The sequence below is a fragment of the Montipora capricornis genome, chromosome 8 (genome assembly GCF_036669925.1).
Source record: "Montipora capricornis isolate CH-2021 chromosome 8, ASM3666992v2, whole genome shotgun sequence".
In the NCBI taxonomy this organism is placed as follows: Eukaryota; Metazoa; Cnidaria; class Anthozoa; order Scleractinia; family Acroporidae; genus Montipora; species Montipora capricornis.
The window spans coordinates 3,590,014-3,600,350 of NC_090890.1; the positions used below are offsets into that span (position 1 = coordinate 3,590,014).

General features: G+C 38.6%; 1 protein-coding gene and 1 long non-coding RNA gene across 2 annotated transcripts; one reads left to right on the plus strand and one right to left on the minus strand.

The window, feature by feature from the left end:
• The first annotated feature begins 4,063 nt into the window (after positions 1-4,063).
• On the plus strand, positions 4,064-6,484 carry LOC138013582 (uncharacterized). The gene is made up of 4 exons (XM_068860686.1): positions 4,064-4,324; positions 4,486-5,185; positions 5,353-5,756; positions 6,327-6,484. Exons 2-4 carry the CDS (start codon positions 5,091-5,093, stop codon positions 6,482-6,484), a joined length of 657 nt encoding a protein of 218 aa, XP_068716787.1. The 5' UTR covers positions 4,064-4,324; positions 4,486-5,090.
• Positions 6,485-6,656: 172 nt separating this feature from the next.
• On the minus strand, positions 6,657-8,879 carry LOC138060212 (uncharacterized). Its single transcript, XR_011134312.1, has 2 exons — positions 8,593-8,879; positions 6,657-6,835 (listed from the first exon to the last, which is right to left on the minus strand). It is a non-coding gene; the product is annotated as an uncharacterized lncRNA (long non-coding RNA).
• Between the last annotated feature and the right edge of the window lie 1,458 nt (positions 8,880-10,337).

Genomic DNA, 10,337 nt, shown 5'->3' on the forward strand with positions numbered 1-10,337 from the left:
CCTTGATGGAGACATATCTTCCGTTAAGTTGAGTAGAACTTGATGTAAATCAGATTGAAACGCCTTCGCAGACCAGATGCCCTAGTATGACTTGCCGTGGTTTGTCTTCGGCAGCAACTTTAATAGAACGCGGTTCTTGGATTAAACGTGTTTACTTAATCGAGGCAAATACTGTGCATAAAAACTACTGGTGATAGGGTGACATTTATATAGGGCACGGTCAAGTATTTGTGTAGAGAAAATGAGCTCCCCGGCTGCCCCAGGGCTTAACGCTTGGCTGAACCATGACGCTAGGAGGAAACGTAAGGGGAATAAACCATGCCAGGTTTCAAGAACCGTAAGAAGAGCACCACTAGAGCAAAAACCCATGTTCTAGATACAACCATTTGTCAGCTGGTCTGATTCGGGTCTTATCTTTAATGACAATTATAATTGTCTTAGTCGTCACTATAAAAGGTCGGGAAGATTTTGGTCACGTGCTAGGCAACGAATTCTTGGCATATTCCTGTTGATTTATAGCATAGTAATGCAGACATGCAAATCGCGGAAAATGACAAAAAAAAGTGATTCATAGAATGTGTATCGCTATCTTTCAAATTCCTGATACCGATAATTAGATTCCCCAAATATCAGTGCTATGAACATGTCATGAATTAAGTTGATATTGCTTCTTGTCACGTGAGATGACCTGTGGCTTTCTGATACAACTGTGTCGTCAAAAAACCTCACCAGTCAAATACGCCATTCCTTAGTGGTGCACCCCCGACTAAGAAAAATCCTGGATCCGACCCTGTAACAAATCATGTTGTTGACTATTGAGGGTACATGCTCATTCATTATTGGCAGCTGGATAAAAATGAGCCTTGGCAAAAAAGGCCTAAGAATTCGGGGTTCAAGTTGTGATATTATTTTGAACCCGGAATTGAATGTGAATGATGGACATGAGGAAGCACTTTCAAATCTTAATACAGTACTGTGCAAAAGTAATGATAGCGAATTTCGTCGCATTTCGACGAAGTTCTACGAAATTCTACGTAAATCTGCGAAATTTCGATGAGAACGAATTTTCGGCGAAATTTCGCTGGTCTCTATTGTTTCACCATTAACGAAATTTCGTGCAGATGTGCGAAATTTCACTTGGCAAATTCGCTGAAGGTGGCAAAATTCGTTCGAAATTTCGTTAGTGGGAGCGAAATTTCAAACGAAATTTCGCAAGTGGGAGCGAAATTTCGAACGAAAATCTCGTTTGGAGATCGAAATTTCGTTCACCATTTGTGGTCATTACACGAGGGTCACAAAATGCAGAATGCAAACTGAGTAAAAAAAAAAAAACTGTTCACTGATGGCAGTCCGTGTTGAAAGACATCGATAGTCATGCAGTCCTTTTCCCGCGATTTTAATGAAAAGGAATTATTGTAAAATAAGCGGGTGTCATTGCTGAGTATTAATTGTTTATTTTTCCTGCAGTTTGGTCTCGCATTTACAGATAACAAATTTTTATTAGTGAACAACACTTCAATTTGACAATTAATTAATTTCCAAACCGTTCCGAAGACCTTGTGGAAAAAAATCAGATCTCCGGTTATATTTAACACAAATTGTTCATTCAAACAGTAAAATGCTCTTTCTTTAGCCATATAATTGTTTATCAAAGTTTCTATGGCGCGCTGCTCACGTTTAGTTATTTTTTACTTCAAGGAAAAATTCTTTGTTTCGCACGCTTCGGCAAGTCACTTGTGAGATGTTTATTTCCAGAGCGTTCCGAAGACCTTGTGGAAAAAATCATATCTCCGGTTATACTTGACACAAATTGTTCATTCAAACAGTAAAATGCTCTTTCTTTAGCCATATAATTGTTTATCAAAGTTTCTATGGCGCCGGCGCTGCTCACGTTTAGTTATTTTTTACTTCAAGGAAAAATTCTTTGTTTCGAACGCGTCGGCAAGTCACTTGCGAGTTGTGTATTTCCAAAGCGTTCCGAAGACCTTGTGGAAAAAATAATATCTCGCTCGAACTTACGCAGATTGCAGCGAAATATCGCTCTCGTTCAAACAATAGGACTCGAGAAATATCGTTGAAAAAAAAAATGCGAACTTTTGTGTTCAGACAATATTACCGAAATAAACTGTTCGCTGTAGTTACTAAAACATGGAATGACTTACAACCACCACAAAAAATTGAACAACCACCTCGACAACATTATTATTATTTTACCTCGACGTTTCTCGTGGTTGACAATAAGATTCTAGGGGGAGCTGGAGGTTTTATTCAGGTCACGTATTTCATATGCGTGACGTATTGTCATCTCACTTCTTTAAGGGCCCACTGACGGATTTTTCGCGCGTTGCTAGGGAAGTGAAATGTTACTTCCGGTGACTGACGTCATCATATCGTGAGCTGACAAAAAACCCACTCACCTACCTGGAAAATTTGATAACAATCTCCTAATTGTTTCAATTATAATCGTTTCAAAACCAAACCAAAATTTTTTTAAAGACACAACATAAAAAAAAAAAAAAAAAATGGGTTGATTCATGTCGGGAAAAAAAGTAGGGAAGAGAAAGCGGCGAGCTTTGGAAGCTGCAAGTGGTCGATGGTCGCCGCCCTCGCTAAGTAAAAAGGATGTTGGCTGTCAAGTTAACTTCTTTGAAGAAGAACTGTGCTTAAAAAATACATCGACAGTGGCAACTCAGACTGAGGAAAGATCAGTGGAAGTAGAAATGATCACCCCACTCTCTCCAGAGAAAATTGTGGTGAGCAAAGTGGAGGAATGTGCGAACGATGACATGGTATCCGTAGAACGACTTCAAGACTTTCTGTGCAATTCAAAGTCGCCTTGCGAAAAAGTACCAACTAAGTCTTCTGAACAACTAACAGAAAGTGAAGAGGATAAAGAAACAAGTCGTAAAGTGGACGCCTTTTTTCAAGACAAAGGTCATGACCCTGAACAGCTAACTAAAAAGCATTTAAGGATAAATCAGTCCCCGCTGGTAATCTGCGCTTCGGAAAAATTTCAAAAGTCCGTATTAGAAAGTAAATGCAACAACTGCAACAATTTAGGGACGCTACAATTTTCGAAACTAAGTGAACCGAAGACGGGAATTTTGAAGCTGGACTTCGTCTGTTCAGAGTGTAAAAAGGAGTGGACCATTTCCACCAGCGACGAAATTATACCGACTCGATCAAAACCCAAAACTTACCTTACGAACTACATCCTTCTGACATTCATTGTTTGTGGCCTGTACTACAAGGACTACGACCATGTTCTGGGCACTCTTGGAATAAGCCACTTCAGCGAAAAGCAATGGATTCGAGTTATAGAGTGGATCGCCCCAGAAGTGGAAAAAATTGCCAACTGGAGCGTTGACCAGGCTCGCAAAATTATCCGAGCGCGCGGAGATGAAAAGAAGTTAGAGGTCATGTTCGATGGGTTTTATCTTACTAGAGGTCACTACTCCAATAACGCTTCGGCTACAATGCACGATGCCAAGACAGGCAACATAATCGGCTACGCTCACAGAACGAAGCGAGGACAAGGCGCCAACTGGGAGGGCACATCTGGCGGGGCAGAAGGGAACATGCTCGACGAGATACTTGCAGATCTGATAGGAAAGGAAAAGATGACGATAACAAAAGCAGTCTTAGACAAAGACGCTGCGTGTCACGAGGTGTTGCTATCAAGAAGCCCAGAAACGGACATTGTGTACTGCGGCAACCACACTGCCAAAACTTTCCATGCAGACTTGGAAAAAGTAAAAAAGACCCCATGCCAGGTAAGTGCGGAGTACAACGAGTTGCAGTAAAGTAGCGTGCGAACTGTAGATTTCAGTACTACAGTTTGGCGTTTCCGATATGTAGAAAGTGTATTACTCGATACTTAGTAAATGACACCGGTGACATAACTATTGCATTTACTTTTCCGGGCGGTTCACAACCGTACAAGACTACACATTGAGGTAATATTACTTCCAAAAAAATGGTTAACAAGATGCGGACCCCTGTGGAAACACCCTTTCTGCTCAGTTATTGAGTCTTTGCCACTCAAGAAATGAGCAGTAAAGAATGATAAAAAGGACTGATACGCCAAAAAAAAATAATGATGAATACTTACCATTCACAGTGCAAGAACCTTGGTTTGCCAAAGTGCAAAAGGATGTCAGAAGGCATGATTCAAAATGCCAAAAAATGCTTAAAAAACTTAACAAAGTGTGAAGAGATCTACTCATCAGAAGATCCACTGGGTGATTTTGGAAAGGCAATCATGAACTACTACCAACACTACACCGATGACCACTCTTCGACATGGTGCAGGTTTCATAAAAAGGTAACCAATAGCAACCTAATAAATTTTACATGACTTGTGAGTGCAGTTACCACTGTTTGGTGAAAGAGATTGAAAACTCTAATATACAGTGTGTATCAACAGTTTAGCTAAGAATAAAAACAATACCATTGGGGTAACAATTTTTTTATCTTAATGAACAGGAAGACGAAGAAGGTAAACCCTACCACTGCAAACATTCATTTACATGCAAATCCCAACTGAATGAACTTAAAAGTGTACTAGAAAAGATGGCCACAAGACCTGAGGAATATATTACCTTGGAGGGACGAATCACTAACAACATCCCTGAGGGATACCATGGCATCGCACTTGCATACAGGGGGAAAAGGATTGACCTTGGGTCTGTACACTACCAGTGTAAGACAAACATGTCAATACCACACAAGGTCACTGTACCTACTGTACACTACTATATTTACTGTTAGTAACACCTAGAGTAGCTAAGCACAAACGTGTATGCAGATCGTAAGAATCATTAATAAAGGTGACCTTTTCCTTAAAATGGAATACAATACAACTCCTGTTTTGATCTCAACTTTTCAAAGTCTCATGTAAAGCTATTTTTATGCATATTTCAAAAGAAATAGGATGTGAGTTCATGATATAACATGATGTACTTTTCAGTCTGAAACTTCACCAAAATATAATAACATTGCAATAGTATACTGAATAAATGTATTACTTTCTTTATTAGAATATTGGTCCAATATGGATAGTTCTCTTGTTCCAACTACTTTCAGTGCCAATGCCAAAGAAAGCCATTGAGTATGTTATTCAACGTCAAGAACAATTTGACGAAGACATCAGGAAACGAAATTCACCAGATTACCAAAAGAAAAGGTTAATTTTTGTGTCACTATCCTTTCAATGTGTACACATGTAAACACTGTATGTATTCATCCTAAGCTTATTTCATTGAGTTGTTTGATAGAAAGTACTGGTACTGTTTATATAAATAACATAATACTCATCTCATGCATCTTTACTGTATGTACATGTACATGTAGAAATGAAAACAAAAGGAACAAGATGAAAAAACATGAGAAAGAGAAAGAATATATGACATCCCTGAAGGCTGTTTCCATCACAACAAAATACTCTGCAGGTGGATGTGATGACAACAGCTCTGAATCAGAATTCAGTGATAGCAGTGACAGTTTTCCAGAGCCAGACTGCAGTGACGGTGTGCCAGTGACAGACAGCAGCGACGATGAGCGTGGAGATGAGCTACAAGGCAATCCTTCCCCTTTGTATTTCTTGTATGATTGTGAAGGCACTGGTGGATCCATTTACAAGGACCACATTGTAGAAATTGCTGCAGTGCTGCAACCTCTTGCCAACAATGTGGAAACTCATCTGGAAAAATCTTTCCATTCATTAGTCAATACCTCCAGAAGGATAGCAGCCCCAGGTAGAAACAATGTTTTAGAGTAACTCCCATACAAAGCCTACCTTTAGGTTGCTATGGAGTTTAGTTTCAATCAAGTCATCAGCTACACATGACATTGTGTACAAAATTAATTATTTTCCCATCAATAACAATACTAAGAAACAATTAATGAATAATTGAAGGGAAAAGTACTACCAATGATTTTTAAAAAATCAGACGATAATTTGTGAAACAAATGCATGTGACAAATAAGCTCTCTGGATAATGGCATACCTTTGCTGGATACCAACAGTTATTGGAATATCACTGATTACAAAATGTACAACATTATTGAGAAGAAATGACAGACTTTGGTCAGCCATATTTTTATTCCTATAATAAAGGTTATTTTTTGGATATTATTTAGGTCAGTTTCATTTCTAATATTTTAATAATTTTATTACCAGTAGCCTGCGAGAACAGACACCTTTCCAGGTTTTTGTTTCACACACCGCAAAAAGATTTCTTTTCGAGGCAGGTGAAACAAAAGCCGGAAAAGGCATCTCCTCTTGCAGACTACTTTATAACCACTGTGTGCCTGTTTCCTTTCAGTGGTCAGAAAATGTGGCATAAAGCAAACCGACCTTATCCAACAACCAAAGCTTTCTGAAGTTTTGCCTAGATTTGTATCATGGCTTACAAATCTCACAGAGGAAGTGTCAGCAAAGACAAACAAGAAATACTTCCCAGGTAATTTAGAAAACAACTAGAATTGTAGCACACAGTCAGTATTATGGTTGTTGAAGCAGTTTTTTGTGAGGTGTAGTGGTTACAAGTGTCAGCATCTACATTGTAAGAATTACACACAGGTACGTTTCAGTGATACAGGTTACATGTACATGCATCCCACCAAGATTCTTACCAGTAAAACAATTCAAATCATTGTTTTGTGTCAAAATCTTTTATTTTCATTTCTATTTAATTCCTAGTACTTCTTGCACACAATGGGTTTGTCTATGACTTTCCTCTTCTTTACATGGAGATCGAAAGGAGATATCCATTGCTCACCACCAAGCTATTTAACCACATCTTCTTTGGGGATACACTGTTCAACTTGCGAGCTGTAAGTTTAGATCAAACAAAGTAAATAGTTCACATTAAAAAATAATGTGGCTTTTAGAATATATTAATAATTAATTAATGACATCAGAATTTAAACAATAAAAAATATGTAGTGATTTGAGTTGTACTATCCAAAATGTATATAAATTTACAATTTTGTTTGTTTCATTTTACAGCTGAGGAAACTAGGGAAACTTCCCCTAGATAAAAAGCAGAAGCTTGGCATGCCAGCATTGCATGCCCTGTACTTTCCTAATGCACAATTTAAAGGTAATTAATGCTTCCCCAATACACAAAATGATGGTAGTTATTATTGAAAAATCTCTTTACATGTAACTCAAAAGAAGAAGTTGCATTTATTAATCTGGTTACATATTCAGGGAGAGTAAACTGTAAAGACCTGAATTTGGGAAGTGAGCAAAAAATAAGTACAAGTCCATGGTGAAGTTTAGAGAAAGGACCAAGCTACTACTGCTGAAATTTGGAAGTGCAATATCTGGCATGATGGCCAAGAAAATTGCCAGAGGGATTTGATTGCATTGGCAACTGTATCGGTCTCAATTTTGAGCCCTGAGATGGCTTTTTAAATACTATGCCTGTGTTAAGCCTGCAGCCTTGTCAAAAAAAAAAAGGCCAAATTTCTCTGGGGGCCATCTCTGATTACAATGCGGGATTCCGCAATGGTGCAGTCTGGTGGAAACACTGCATGATAATAGAAATAACAGTACATACAGTAGTAACACAGGATTAATCACTTGTCTCTGAAGTCAATGGTAAAATGAAAAGCAATCATATGCGTAACTTGTACAATGTTCTATATTCTAGCTCACAGAGCACTGGCTGATGTAGAGGCAATGAGGGACGTGCTATTTTGCACACAGCTAAAAGATCTTAAGGACCAACACGAGCACTTCTTACGCCGTCCACTTGAGCAAAAAAATAAGTACAAGTCCATGGTGAAGATTAGAGAACGGACCAAGCTGCTACTGCTGAAATTTGGAAGTGCAATATCTGGCACTATGGCCAAGAAAATTGCAACAGAGGGATTTGATTTCAACCAGCTTAAAAGCCTGCGAGCAACATTCCCAGACAAGGACAAATTTATGAAATTTTTGCGGGCTAAGGGTCTTTCCTCAATATGCACCCAGAAGTTGGTAGCCTATTTCTTTCAGCCATAGGAAAATGGTGTTTGTGATGTTCTCAGATTGTAAAAGAATCTTGTTTTCACTGAAAAAGTTGACTAGACAGATTCTTTATAGGTTTTTCCTGATATAGAGTCAGGACAGACGTTTAATTCAAAATTTTCACACTTGGGGAAAAACCTGGGTAACAATTTCTGCACAATTTGAAGCCCAACAAATGGGAATGTTCTGTGAAACTGTGGGAAACATGTTTTGGCTGTATGCAAATGCTACCCAAAAAAATTGTCACTGTGCCCACAATCGAAATATACGAAAGTTTAATAAACAATATACATAATTTCTAAGGGCCTGTGTTGAACTGATAAAAAGCAAGGTGTTAAACAATAATAATTATTATTTTTCAAAGCTGAAAAACTACTCAGCACATGTAAATCAATATCTAATGAACGTACTTGTGCTGCTCACTGGACAGAACATTAATATTCAGCTACGTACACTTTCGAGGTTCCATGCGGTTGGCAAATGTTTCTTGTCTGGGACGAATAACACAACTAAAGTTCGTCTCATGATGAAATTAGCATAAACAAACACTTTTATACAATAAGCATCCTTACCTTGACAAAGCGTTGGAAGGAACACGAAATAGGCTCACGTCTTCCGACCGAGTAGCATGGTTGAGCCGTGCATTATGACTTGTCCATCGCCTCCATTATTTTCATTCAATGAAATCCGTAGAGAAACGAAATGTTTGAATATTTCTTCACACAGCTTTCCCATACATACGTTTCATATTTTGGCTGCTGCATGATGCAAAAGTAAAAAAGCGAGCGAAGATCACCGCCCGAACTGTTGTCTGCATCGAAGGTTTTTCCTCGCCCTTCCTCGCGCTCGTTCCCAGATCAACTGCGCATGCGTAAACGAACTGACTTCCGGTTTGAGAAAGAAATCTAAATTTTCAGCGGTTTTAAATTGAATTATTTTTTTTTTAACATGGCACGTTTCACCCCCAAATACAGAATATAGCTAAGCATTGATTTTTTAAAATCATCTTTTTTGAAAAAGTTATGACAATTTCAGTATCGTTTATGTCTTTAAAAAGAACATTTTTCAAAATAAAAAGAAAACCATGCTTGGCTGTATGCAAAAACGAATACAAATTATGAAACCATCAATTAAATACCCAAATTGCGTAGCACGGAGACAAATTTAGAGTTTTCTTTTATTGGTCACGTGACCATGGGCGTGGCATGATGACGTCATATTTAGGGTCATTGGTTTACAAAAGTTGGAAACTGACCAAAATAATGCCAAATTCTCTCAAATTTCTTAACTATTACACCCTTAGCAACGAACCCCAAAAAATACGTCAGTGGGCCCTTAAAGAGGCATTACGAACTATCCGTCGAAAGTAACCGTGTGTCATCCAGGACATAAATGGCTGGAGCTCCATTCTCGATCGAGGGATTGCTTTTTTATATCAGCGAGACGTTTACTGCTGGAGTTATTCAATCGTATCAAGGGAAAGGAGTTCTCGAGGGAACTCCATTACTGCCACAACAAGATATTTTAGAGGATTTTAGGAAGTTTGGCGGTGAGACTGATTTGGTCTTTCAGGAATATGACCCTCCTGAAGGTGACAACAGCAAAATGGCTTGGAAGGAATCGCGACCGACAACATGGTGGCAGTCGCTCTGGAAAGCCATGAAGAACGCATTCTTCATTCAGATTGTTGGTGGTATAGCTCTGGGATCCATAGTTCTAGATTTTAATACAGTTGATGTTTGCTTCGATATGTAGTCCACAAACTAGACGGCCCTTCCTAAAGGTACCCAGGCGATCATAGTGACAGCTGCTACCACTGAAGCATACGCACACCACGTAGCATGCGTTTTGTCGCCGACATGAGTATTCAGATGATTTTGGGTGAGTCGACATCACTGATAGCAGCCGTTGGCTTCATTCAGCTTTACAATTTCATGTACAGTGACCACTCCTCTTCGAACATGCACTTCGTAACCCAGTTCTTATTATGTCATTGCATTGTTAGTAATTTGACTTACAAACATGACTTTTGTATGATACATTATCAAAAGTATTCGTCAGTCAGTTTTTTTTTTTTCACTTTTGTATGATGCATTTTCATTTGACTTGGCGTTGCGTATGTTGCCACATACATTATCAAAAGTATTCGTCAGTCAGTTTTTTTTTTCACTTTTGTATGATGCATTTTCATTTGACTTGGCGTTGCGTATGTTGCCACATACATTATCAAAAGTATTCGTCATTCGTCATTCGTCATTCATTCCTTCTCGCGGAGTCATCAATAAGTGAGCCATCCCTTAGCAATGACGTTTCTGCC

Coding starts and splice junctions, on each gene's coding strand:
- LOC138013582 (XM_068860686.1), top strand. CDS start 5,091: ATGCCAAAGAAAGCCATTGAGTATGTTATTCAACGTCAAGAACAATTT. Junction 5,186..5,352: donor CCAGATTACCAAAAGAAAAG/GTTAATTTTTGT, acceptor ATGTACATGTAG/AAATGAAAACAAAAGGAACA. Junction 5,757..6,326: donor CAGAAGGATAGCAGCCCCAG/GTAGAAACAATG, acceptor GTTTCCTTTCAG/TGGTCAGAAAATGTGGCATA.